Source organism: Myotis lucifugus, unplaced genomic scaffold (genome assembly GCF_000147115.1).
Source record: "Myotis lucifugus unplaced genomic scaffold, Myoluc2.0 scaffold_3, whole genome shotgun sequence".
Taxonomy (NCBI): domain Eukaryota; kingdom Metazoa; phylum Chordata; class Mammalia; order Chiroptera; family Vespertilionidae; genus Myotis; species Myotis lucifugus.
Window position 1 is genome coordinate 7663073 of NW_005871051.1, and position 13633 is coordinate 7676705.

General features: G+C 34.3%; 1 protein-coding gene across 1 annotated transcript in view; it reads left to right on the top strand.

The window, feature by feature from the left end:
* Positions 1 to 13633, top strand: part of NBEAL1 (neurobeachin like 1) — a 105345-nt gene that overhangs the window by 43119 nt on the left and 48593 nt on the right. Inside the window, exons 16-25 of the mRNA XM_023760393.1 lie at positions 1029 to 1114; positions 2309 to 2398; positions 3864 to 4032; positions 4446 to 4579; positions 5007 to 5166; positions 5274 to 5376; positions 6316 to 6472; positions 8258 to 8416; positions 9852 to 10011; positions 12671 to 12759. Of these exons, the coding sequence (XP_023616161.1) occupies positions 1029 to 1114; positions 2309 to 2398; positions 3864 to 4032; positions 4446 to 4579; positions 5007 to 5166; positions 5274 to 5376; positions 6316 to 6472; positions 8258 to 8416; positions 9852 to 10011; positions 12671 to 12759 (1307 nt within the window). The remainder of the gene's footprint in view (positions 1 to 1028; positions 1115 to 2308; positions 2399 to 3863; positions 4033 to 4445; positions 4580 to 5006; positions 5167 to 5273; positions 5377 to 6315; positions 6473 to 8257; positions 8417 to 9851; positions 10012 to 12670; positions 12760 to 13633) is intronic.

Genomic DNA, 13633 nt, shown 5'->3' on the forward strand with positions numbered 1-13633 from the left:
ACCTTAGGTTCTGCCTTCGCAGTTCACCCAGCTTAGGTTCTGATTGGTCGGTTTCTATGCCAGTCAGTGTCAAAAGCTCTGCTCCTAGGGGCCATTGGTTCCTCACAGTTCACCCAGATTTGATTCTGATTGGTCAGTTTCTGCGCCAGTCAGCATCAAAAGCTCCGCCTCCTAGGCAGCCATTGGCTCTTCTGGGAAATCCAGAATGGCCCTTCTGACAGCTGTCTCTCTCTCCGGGTTTATCTTCGGGCCTGATCCGCAGCCTCCACAGCAGCTGCTAATCAGGTCCTGCCTCTCTCTCTGGGCCTGATCCATAGCTGCTGCTGCAGCGGGTGAGGTCCTTAGGCCTCCGGCCCAGCACCAGGCCAAAGACTAACGACCTTGCCGTGCCTGCCTCGCCCCCCTCCCCCCTGCCGCCCCACCCGCCACCAGCCTTGTGGGCCTTGGGGGAGGAACTGAGAGGTGCTCCATGCACTTCCTGGTGACCGTCATCCCTCTGGTCATTAGGTCGTGACAGCCGTAGGCTATCGTTAGTGTAGATGATGAACTGTTGTACTTACTGTTTTTTCTTATTTTGACAGATAGACTTATGATAAAATTGCAGGATAAATATTCAAAGTGTGCATATTATTATGGCTCTCAATGCATATCACCCAATCAGCTTCCAAAAGGGATATACAGTCCTTACCAGTAATGCATGAGTATACCAAATTCATCACAGCCTTTATACTGTTTCCTCCATTTTTTAATGTAAAATGGTACCAGTTTTAATTGTATTTCTTTGATTTGATTTTTTATTAGTAAAGAGTTTTGTCCTGCTCATTTGTTACTCCATTTCTATGATATCTATTCAGATATATTAAAAGTGATATAAAAATAAAGTACATTTTGGCTAGTGTGTTTTAACTGTGTTATATGAGTAGCTAGAAACAGCTCAATTTAAAATTTTGTTCTGATTACGCAGAACCGAAGAGGCCAAATCTATTCAATGATATGTGTGTGTGTTTGTGTGTATAAATAACTTTTAGGTCCAAACTGTTTAAGCCCTTGGAAATTTCAAGAGTCTGACATGGCGGACCTGCCTGGTAATGTCCTCCTTCATTATACTGCAAAGGTCAGAATAAATTCATGGATTGTTTATCTAGTTGTAACTAACTATGCTATCTATGAACTAGAATTTCTTTTTATATTTCTTTTGTCATTTCAGTGGGTAATTGAGAAGGGGCTTGAATTGCCATTAAAAATTATTAATTTTCAAAGAAAGATGAGAAACATTAAAAATAAAGGTGCACCTCTCATCTACAGTTTAAATGTGATCATTAGTCATCCCAATAATATGAATAGGAATAGCTATAATGGGAATTTGTACAAATGAATCAACTTCAGTAAATGAAACTATTTAAATTTTTTTTCCCCTACTTTTTTGGAAGGAGCGAGGAAACAGAATTGCTCAGCATTTGCTTTGTTAATTTTTAAAATATGATGTTAGAAAACAAAAACAAAAAAGGAATGTTTACCTAGCATGGAAAAAAAAGCAACCACCTATAAGCATACCATTCTTAGTCATTTTTCCCTTGGACAAAAGGTCAGCAAGGACCAAGTGAAAGAGATCAAAGGTAGAGCTGGGAGAAAGAAGAGGGAGAAGTTGCAAAAACAAACTATCAGTTGCCCTCATTATATTCAGTGTTACATTGACCAAGAAAATGCTTTTGCTGTGTGAAATTATACATTATAGAACTTTTTCCTAGTTTAGTCTTCTAGTTTAGTTTAGTCTTCTGGCCATAATTTATTACTTTGAATACTCATTTGTTATATCTAGCCTAATAAAATTTACTTATCAGTTGGAATTTCCCCCTAACTTTTTATTTTGATTAATTTCAAACCTAGAGAGAATTTGAAAGAATTTGAGAGAATTTGTAAGGTGAAGTCTTATATACTCTTCACCTAAATTTCCCAATTATCAATGTTTTTAAAAAGGCAAAAAAGTCTTCTTGCATATATTGGTTTAAAAGAGAAAGAAATGTAAAACTATGTGGTTGGTGAGTGGTAAGTTCTAGCCTTAGCTCATCTGTCAGATGACAAGCAGCAGTGACCTGCATTTAATGAGTACTTTAGAATATAGTCCCTGATTCTTTTAAGAAACAATCAGAGACTAATAATACTAAACTTAATATTGTAGGCATTAATGGACTATGCTATATACCTTTTAAAGTTATGGTGAAATGTTCCATCTATAGTTAAAGTTATGTTTTGTCTTCGTTGTGCTTAGCTGTTTGCCATGTTTTTTTATTTATTTATTTATTCTTAGGCCTGCAAAAATTCAATCTGTCTTGATTTATCTACTAATTGTTTGCATGGAAGGTTAACAGGAAACAAAGTAGTAAACTGGGACATTAAGGTAAGTTAATGATAAATTGTAGGCAACGTTTTTCTAAGTTTACTGATTCTTTAGAAGGGTTTATGTTTTAAGCACCACCAGATTTATTTGAATAATAAGTCACCGTTAAAATGTTTGCAGGATGAACAAATAAGTAGTTGAATAACTGATTTGCTTGAAATTTAGGTTTTAAACTATGCTGTCAGCTTAACAATTTTCATGATAAAAATATACTATCTTATTAATTAATTGCTCCACTTGTTAAGGTATTTAATCCCTAAAACTATGTGGCAGATTTCAACCCTTCTGGTCACTTTAACAGCAATTGAATATGCTTATTCTTGCAGTGGAACAAATCATTAGGCTAATTTTTCCTGTCTAAAATAAATCCATCAGTTAGTATTAATCCTCATGTTATTTCTGTGGTATAAATACATAAATATTTATTTGTTTATTTATTTATTTCAGAGAGGAAGGGAGAAGGAGAGAGAGATAAAAACATCAGTGATGAGAGAGTACCATGATTGGCCTGCCTGCACGCCCCCTACTGGGGATCAAACCCGCAACCTGGGCATGTGCCCTGACCGGGAAATCGAACCATGACCCTCCTGGTTCATAGGTCAACGTTCAACCACTGAGCCACACCAACTGGGCTATAAATCTTTTTTCTCTTTGATTTTAAGAACAGATATCAGCATAGTAAGATTTATGATATGCTTACCAATTTATAAGTTAACTTTGGCTGTCACTTGTAAGATTGGTTTTACAAGGCTTGTAAATATGAAGAGGTTGTATACAAAGTTTAGCTGGGTCTACATGGCAGTTTAGAACATTTTAGCAGTTCATAACAGCTAATATTATGTAGACTCACTATATGTCAGGCACCGAGCTTACTTAATCCCTGTAACAACTTTACAAAGTAGGAATTAATATCATCCTAATTTTAGAGATGAAGAAACTGAGGCAGAGAAATTAGTAACATGTCAGAGGATTTTGAATATATTTTGTTAAGCTATTCAAAATAGTCACTTTGAACTTTGGTTGAAGCCACCTACTCCACCTTTTTTGTTAAGTAAAAATAGAGGAGTCAGTCATATTTCTCCTGTCAAATATATTCTTTTTTTTTTCATGATATATTCCCCTGTTCATTATGCTTGATTGCCTTTAGACAGTTTCCTCTTACATCCTTAGTGTTACATTATAAAGTCAACTCATGTCATGTTTAGATTGCCTGTTTGGAATTCCTGAACTTTGGAAAATGAAGGTGCAGTAAAAATGACCTGGCTTAGTCTCTGTTGAGTATTGATTATTGTGACTTCTAAGGCTGCTCTTTAAGGCATGTGCCCATACAAGGGTTCCTGTAGCTTAGACTGTTCCATACATTGCCTAAAGATTTAGTAAATTATAACCTTATACATACTGTCTAGTTATCAAATGACAAAATTGCCCTTGTTTTAAAGATTAAAATACTATAATTTTTTTTCAGGACATCGTAAACTGCATAGGTGGATTAAATGTACTCTTTCCTCTGTTGGAACAAATTAGCCACTTCAGTGAAGAACAGATTCCTGAAGGAATAAATGAAATAACAGTTTCTGAATTGATAACACCTGTAGAAGGAGATTGGGTGATACCGACCTCCCCAAAGACATCAGGTATTAAGATGAAATTAATACAAAATAGTCATTGAAAAATTGGAGAATTAATTGAAAATAGATTAAGATGTCTGTTAGGAAGAAACTTAACCATTTGTAGCTGAGGCAACCCATCCCTAATTTTACTAATGTTCAGAAAGTAGTCAGAAGACTTAAGATGTTGGTTTTACTCTTATCCCAAGTTTGTACTTTTAGTGGAAATATGACAACATTGTTAAATTTATGGTAGAGAAAATATTGACATGTGCATATGCAATTGCTTCTTTCTCTGATATTTGTGTTCTATAAGTGACCGTAGGAGGCAAATTTCTTAACTGGATTTTTGTATGTTACAATAGTCATTATGATATAGAAAATACGATATAAAGTGATTAGAGTAATTATGATAATTAATGACATGTTCACAATTCCAGAGTCAAGACTAGAGAGAAGTTTAGTTGCAACATTTATCTTGATTGTGAAACACTTGATTCAAAGACATCCTATTAACCAGGACAATCTTATTCACTCCCATGGAGTTGCCACTCTTGGTGCCTTACTTCAGAAGGTGAGCTAGTCTAACATTATGTAGATGTGGCTGATGATTGTAAATAGCAGTTAATGTTGGAGGTTTTTCTTTCTAATAAGTAAATATTTTTTTTAATTACACTATTATAGCTTGTTATATTAGTGCATATAATTTATTTCACAAGTAGATTTTAAGAATCATTAAATCACCTTATACAAGAATTACTTATCTTACATACTAGGACCTTGTTTGTTAGCTTTGTTATTTGGGATATTCGATTAATTCATAACAGTAGGAAAATATGTTCTAGCATTACTTCAGAAAAATTGTCTTAAGTTGTTCATGTTTTTCTAATCAACATTTTTATATTTAGTAGATGTTCTGAATAAATTATTTGAAATTATAGCTTAATAATAATGATTATTTAAACTGAACTTTACAGAAACCTTTTCTGTTTGGATTTCAGATGCCAAGCACCTTGATGGATGTTAATGTATTGATGGCAATTCAATTACTAATTGAACAAGTATCATTAGAGAAAAATATGCAGCTCCTGCAACAAATGTATCAGTATTTACTTTTCGACTTTCATATTTGGAACCGTGGAGATTTTCCCTTTAGAATCGGTGAGAGCAGGCTGTTAGATATAATTTTATAGTTGTTTTGGGAATCTATAACTACATATATGACTTAATGATAGGTATATCATTTAAAAGTGAACTTTCTGTTTTAGGTCATATACAGTATCTTTCCACCATCATCAAAGACAGCAGGAGAGTTTTCAGAAAGAAGTATGGTGTGCAGTTTCTCCTCGATACCCTCAGGATTTATTATGGGTATGATGTCCTTATGCCTTCTCAGTTTAATATTTTCTGCCTGCTACTTGATTGGAATATCTAGATTGTTTATTTTCCAGCAATTCTAATATCCTTTAACTTCAGAGAGGCAGGGTAGTGTGGAGGTCAAAATGAAAAACAAGGATCATATACTTTGGGTTTGAATCTTGTGTTTCATCAATTGACTAACCGCAGGCAAATTACTCAACTTTTTTGTGCTTAAGTTTTCTGTTCTGTGAAAAGGATATAATAAAACTGAGATATCTTATGGTTGTTTTGAGGATTAAATTAAATGAATTAATAATATATAAAGCACTTAGAATTGTGTCTGCTACATAGTGAGTGTTGCATAATATATACATTAATATCTTTGTCATTGAAACTCCTAACTTCAGAAGGTTTCCTATTTAGAAAAAGAAGCCAAAGATACCATAGATTCCTTTTTTAAAAAATTAAATTTATTGGAGTAACATTGGTTAATAACATTATGTTATGAGTACTAATCATAACATGGAAACATCTTTTTTAAATTAATTTTTTATGTAAAAACTAGAGGCCCAGTGCACAAAATTTGTGTGCTCAGTTAGTATTGGGGGGGGGGGGGATTTAGTCTCTCAGCCTGGCCTGTGCCCTCTCACAGTCCAGGAGCCCTCGGGGGATGTCTGACTGCTGTGGAGGTGGGAGAGGCTCCCGCCACCGCCGCTGTGCTCTCCAGCTGTGAGCCCAGCTACTGGCTGAGTGGTGCTCCCCCTGTGGGAGTGCACTGACCACCAGGGGGCAGCTCCTGCATTGAGCATCTTCCCCCTGATGGTCAGTGCGCATCATAGCGACCAGTCATTCCTCCATTCGGTAGATTTGTATATTAGCCTTTTATTATATGGGATACACAAATATAAGAATTTTAAATTTCAATTCTTGCACTTTTATTTTCTCTTTCAGAAGTGATTGTAAATATAGTGAGCTGTCTCTAGATGATATTCGGACAATAAGGACTTCTTTGTATGGACTAATTAAATATTTTCTGTGCAAAGGTGGAACTCATGAAGAGATACAAAGTATTATGGGTTACATAGCTGCTATTAATGAAGAAGAACAGGTATTATGCCCAAGATGATCTGATTTTTCCTTTTAACATTTAAGTTTCTGTATCATCATCTTTTAAACTTATATACGTACTAGAGGCCCGATGCACGAAGATTCGTGCAAGAATGGGCCTTCCTTCCCCTGGCTGCAGGCACCGCCTTTGCTCTGGTCCAGAGCTGCCTTTCTGCCTTCCCACGCTGCCCAGAAGCCCGGAGTGGCTGGGGCGTGCAGAACGCCTGTGGGATGCAAGTGTCCTGTCCAGCCCCTCAGCGCCTGTGTATGCAAATTAACCTAACATCTTTGTTGGGTTAATTTGCATACTCATTCCTGATTGGCTGGTGGGCATCACGAAGGTATAGTCAATTTGCATCTTTCTCTTTTATTAGTGTAGATAATAAACATTCTAACAGTAAAATGTTTATAGTGTCGCATATAATATTATACAGTTAAATAAATAAAATTTATCTCCTAACTGAAAGTTTAATAAACTAGATGTCAGTATACTAAAATATTTTAATGAACTAGAAAGTAGGATGTGAAAATAGTTGCTTTGTCTGGCAATTCTGAGCCTATTTTCATAGGTCACATAATGTACATTTACCTATCATCAGAGTTACTGGGCAGATTTCTAACAAGAATTTTAACATAGATTCATAAAAATTTTGCATAAAGTAAATTGTAAATGTATTTCTGTTTTTAAATAATTTTATATACATTATTTATTTATAGCTCAGAACTACTTTTTAATACAGTAGTTCTCAATGTTTAGTTAGTTTTACCTGGGAACTTTTTATAAATTAAAAGATACTACTGAATCAAGCTCTCCAGGTGCTTGTGGTACATGGTAGAATCTGAGAACCACTTGTATAAAATATACAGATCAGGAATTCCTCTTCCCACTTGTACATTTGAAAATATATGTTCAGAAATATTTGGAGACTTAAAAATTTGTCACACCGCTGATAAACCTGGGACTAGAAGAACCAAGTGTCTTTACTGCTGTTTCTGTGCTCTTTCTATATCCCACTCTCAACATCAAATTTGAGGCGCTTTAATTTATGTTGACTTAAATATTTTTCCCTGTATCATGAAATACTCATTGTTTACTCAATGGTTACATGCCGTTAAAATTGGTATTATATAGATAAGTGAATTTTGGCAGTTTCCCTATAAGGTCGGACTACTTTAAAAGCTTCTCATCATTTAGAATAATGAGTAGCCATCTTATTAAATGTTAGCTCTATTGTCACCTGCTATGATTCATTGCCAATGAAATTTTCTTGGCCAATTCAAAGAATTATTTTTTGAAAACTTAACTCTGTATAGAACAATACCAGCCATTCTAGGTTTATACTGACGAACCAATTATCATTTTTACTTTTAGCCTAATGGAGGCGGGGGTAAGAAAAGTTTATAAATAATTATGAAACAAACAAAAAAAGAGCATGATAACATCTATAAGAGAGAAACAAAGTCCTATGAGGTTTTCATACGAGAGTATTACATAGTGAGGAGACCAGGAAAGGCTTTATGGAAGAGATTGCTTTCATATGGATAAAGCGGAATAGGTATGGTTCAGCAGGTAAATGTGGTAGTGAGAAGATATACAAAAGGAAGTGGAATAAATCAAAAAGCATGATGGAGTGAAAGGCAGGGTTCAGAAGACATCAGACAGTTCAGTTAAGCTAGAATATTAGGGTATGTAGGATTTAGTTAAATAACTGTTTGTGGTTTATGATTTTGTTTGGCTTCCATATCTGAGTGTGGTCATTTGATTTGTGTTGTTTGATTTTAAAAGCTCTTTGGAATTTTGGATATACTCTTTAGTCTCCTGCGTACCAGCCCAACTAGAGGTCAGCTTTTCTTACTGCTGTTTGAACCAGGAAATGCTGACATACTTTATGCCTTGCTCTTAAATCAGAAGTACTCTGACAGACTAAGAGAAATCATTTTTAAGGTACATTTTTCAGATGTCTTTATATTTTGGGACAGTTATGGTATATGAATTTACTTGGAATATATACATTCTATGAATGTAAATCTTTTTTTATATCTACTTCTAATTTTAAATGTCACATTTGTTTTGATATATATTTTCCATGTTTTTGTTTGCATATTAAAAAAGCTAATTATATTGTAATCTTATCAGTAATTTCAGTGGAAAATGTACTTTGTTATACCATCCTCAATATTAAATCTCTCATCTCTATTTTCACTTGTGGTGGGTCTACATGGCAGATCATAATTAACCTTATATAGCATTATTTGTCAGGCACTTGCAACAACTTCATGAAGTGTGTATTATTTTCATCCCCACATTTCAGATGAAGAAACTCAGGCAGAAAAAATTGTAATTTGTCTTGTCGAAGAATATAGAACCTATTTTTATTAAACACTCTAGAATATTCCAAACTCCTAACTTTGGCTGAAGCCACCCACTACACCTTTTTTATTAACTAAAAGCAGAGGCAGTCATATTTCTGTTGCTGAATACATTCTTTAGTTTTTTTCATGATTTATTCTCCTGTTCATTATGCTTAATTGCCTTACAACAGTTGTTTCCTCTTACAGCATTAGTGTTACATTGCAAAGTCTACTTATGGGACATATTTGGATTGCCTATGTTTGAAATCCCTAAACTTTAGAAAACAAAGGTACACTAAAAAGTAGTCTCTTGCGTATTGGTTGTGGTGACCCTGAAGCCACTCTTTAAAGCATCTGCCCATACAAATGTTCCTTTGTGGAGATGAGATTAAATGTTATTTCTTAAAAAAATGGCCTAGGAAGGATTCTTCATGATATTATTTTCAAGATTACCCTTTCCATATATGGTTTCAGTTTCTCTTTTTGAAAAATGTTGATCTCACTCTAAGAAGTATGGGGTTGCTGATTTATTACCTATTTTACCATATTGATAGGTTGCTTTGCAAACTGTTTCTTTGTTAATTAAAAATTATTTTGATAACTGCTACATAAATGGATTACTAGACTAATCTAGAAGATCTTTGTTCTCTTTGAGAACACACTATTATTCCTCTTATAAGCTACAGGGTTTGTTTCCATATATACCTTAACCATTAAAAGAAAATGTAAATTATTCCTTTCATCTCCTAAGAAGTACATGTAAACTAGAATTTTAAACATATTAATTATTCTAACACAGATGTGTCTTAGTCCAATTTATTTTTCAATTATTTTTGAATGATGATAAGATATGGAGCACTCCTCCCCATTAGTGCTGGGTGTTTTTTTTTGGGGGGGGGGGGGTTATACTTAAGAAATACAATTATGTTTCAAAAAACATATTACACCAATATTTTATTCAATATTAACCTGTGACACACTGTTCTTAGTTCTCTATATTAAGAAGACTCTATTACAATTGTGACCAGGTTATGGAACAAATGTTGAAATGTACAAATGTATATGAACGAAGTAAACAACGTATTCGACTCAGAGAAGTTGGCTATTCAGGATTGGGACTCCTTCTAAATGAAACACCTGTTAGTACTTCTCTCATTAAAAACCTCATCAATCAAATCATAAATACAGGTATGACTAAGGGTAATGGTACTGATGATAGTTTTAAAATATATTTTTTTAGTCCTCATCAGCGGATATGTTTTCATTGATTTTTTTAGAGAGAGAGGAAGGGGTTGGTTGCCTTCTGTACGTACTCTGACCAAGATCAAACCCAAAACTTTTTGGTGTACAAGACAATGCTCCAACCAACTGAGCCACCCAGCTAGGGCAGTCCTGATTATTTTTAAGGAATGTTCTTCATAGTAGCATAATTCTATTTGATGGTTCTCATCCCTCCCCCCCTTGAGGTTTTTCTCCCTCCTTCCTCAGCTTTTTAAATTACCTGTTGTTGTTTTTTAATATGTTAGTGATTTCAGAGTGGCGGGGGGAAGGGAGAGAGAGAGATAGAAGCATCAATGAGATAATCGATTGGCTGCCTCCTGCACACCCCTTACTGGGAGGTATCGAGCCCACAACCCGGGCATGTGCCCTGACCAGGAATTGATTCACGACCTTACAGTTCATAGGTCGACGTTCAACCACTGAGCCATACCGGCTGGGCTTAAATGACCTGTTATTTGATTCAGCAAGGCTTTCCTTGGGTACTGTTTCTTATGTGCCTTTGTTTCTTATTTTCTTCCTAGGTCTAACACAGTGCCTTACTTGGTAGGCCTTTACTTAATGTTGATTGACTGATTAGTAAATAATTGAGTCTCTATAATAAGAAATGGACACTAGAGAAAATATATACAAAATACTTTATCTTTTTTCTTTTTGGAGCTTAAATTGTTAAAGGCAAAATTAAAACTTCAGATAATGCTTTTTTTATAAACTTTTTTTTTTTTTAGTACATACTAAAAACTGTAAAATTATCAGATACTGGGGGTTCAAAAGGTAAGATAAGGTCTTTGTCTTGAGTGGTTTACCATTTTGCTGATAAGACAAAACATGTACTTAAAAATATAAGTAATAGTATAAGACCCAAGTAGTATGGACAGTATGTTCAGGCAAACAAAAGAAAATAATTATTATTTACAATTTACTCAGGAAGATGTCAAACATTCTAAACCTATTGTCTTTGTAAAATTTAAACATATCTATAATAATCAAAACCGTATGCTACAGGTATAAAAACAGACACATAGACCAAAGAACATAATCAATAAACCTATGCATGTATGATCAACTAATATTTGACAAGGTGTCTAATAATCCTCAGTGGGGAAAAGGTAGTTTCATCAATAAATGGTGTCAGCAAAACTGAATATCCACATGCAAAAGAATGAAAATGGACCCTCATCTTATACCATTCACAAAATTTAGCCCAAGTGGATTAAATATTTAAATGTAAGACCTGAGCCATAAAACTGCTAAAAGAAAACATACGGAAAAGCTTCTTGACAGTGGTATTTTGAGTATGATACCAAAAGCTCCAGCAAAAAATGTCAAAACAAGTGAGACTACAACACAGGCTTCTGCACAGCAAAAGAAACCATCAACATTAAAAGGTAACCCACAGAGGGGAGAAAATATTTGCAAGTAAAAATCTGATGAAGGGTTAATATTCAAAATATATAAGGAAACTGTACAACTCAACAGCAAAAAAATCCAATTAAAAAATTAACATAAGGACCTGAATAGCTATTTTTCCAAAGAAGATGTACAACTGGCCAACAGGAACATGAAAAGGTGCTCAACATCCTTAAATATCAGGGAAATGCAAATCAGGCCACAGATACCACTTCACACTTGTTAAGATAGCAATTATCAAAAAGACAAGAGAGGAGTGCTGGTGAAGATGTGGAGAAAAGAGAACCTTGTGACCTATTGGTGCTAATGTAAATTGGTACAGCCATTGTAGTAAATGGAATGGAGGTTCTTCAGAAAATTAAAAATAGAACTACTCTGTGACCTACCAATCCCACTTCTGGGTACATATCAAAAAGACATGAAATTACTATCTCTAAGAAATCTTCACCCCCATGTTAATTGCATCATTATTCATAATAGCCAAGACATGGAAACATCTTAAGTGTCCATTGACAGATGAATTGGTAGAGAAGACATGTTATATATAAATATACACAGTAAATATTAGCCATGAAAAGGAAGGAAGAATCTGGAGAGTATTCTGCTAAGTAAAATAAATCAGGGGACAAATACTGTCTGATCTCATGTGTGAAATCCAAAAAAATTAGCTCATAGAAACAGAGTAGATGGCGGTTACCAGGGCTGAGGAAGGGGCAGGAGGAAGATATGGGTAAAAGTGGTCAAAGTGTATAAACTTTTAGTTACAAGATGAGTAAGTCCTGGGCATCTAATGTACAGCATGGTAACTATAGTTAACAATATTGTGTACTTAAAAGTTACTAAGAGCAGATCTTGAATGTTTTCACCATACACAGAAAAAAAGGTAACTGAGTTGATGAATGTGTTAACCTTATTGTGAAAATCATTTTACAATATATACACATATCACCAAATCATTATATACCTTAAATTTATACAATGTGTTATGTCAATGATATCTTAATAGAGTTGGAAAAAATAAAAAGGCATTTGTTGTTGACAGCAAAAAATAAAATGAAAATGAAGCAATTATTTCAACATTTATATAACTGTTACCTACAATTCTTTCTTTGGTTATCTCTGGAATCTAATTTTAACTTTTTCTTTTTTCCCACCACAGATCCTGCTATTAATTTCAAAGATCTGTTATCTGTGGTATATATATCTCACAGAACATACATAAATGTCAGGGTGGTCATCTGCAGAAAGGTTAGTAAACTTTAAGATAGACTTTAAAAATAGCAGTGTCATTTGAATAACTTTTAGATTGAGTGTTTTGCACCAGATGTAAGTTTTAATATCTGTTATTTTATAAATGACATTTTATGGTTTCCTTTTTTGATGTGAGTTAACTTCATGTACAAGCATTCAGCATATGAATTTGTTCTTTTGAGCTCATTACATGGGCTCCTGGAAATATGCCCTTTCAGAGTCAAAAATTTAAAGCCAGAGTAGTTTCTTTATTAAGGACTTTCAATGATTATGACCATTTCTAATACGTTTACTATATTTTCGAGTTTCTGAAACTTAGAACTTTGTGGAAATAATTTTCTATAATCTGTTCATGACTATTCCAACAATGATTTGCCTTCAGTGCACCCATTTAACCTTTAACTAAGTCAACAATTAGTTATCCCTTGAGATTCTTTATGATTATAACCTCCTCTCTACTCCACTGGGAACCACTGACCTGTCTAGCATTTAATTTGCTTCCTTGCTTTTCTTTTCCTGATTAGGTCACAGTAAATCAATAAATGTGGATATATATCTTTCTCTTGAATGGCTACTTAGTTTTTCAGTTTTGGCTATTCTATTAAGTATTATTTGGTTCTTTGTTGATGGGCATTTAGGTTGATTCCTCTTTTTTTCCATGTTAATAAGCTTCTAGAAAGAACATTTTTTGCATATATCTTTATCTATTTGTGGTGATACATCTGCAGTACATAATCCATGAAATGGAATTGCTGTGTCATAGGATATTTATAGTTTACATTTTGATGGATTTTGCCATATTGTTCTTGAAACAGGTCTTGTAAATGGATCCTATCCTTTTAGTGAGCAATTAGAAACAGCTGTCCATGCA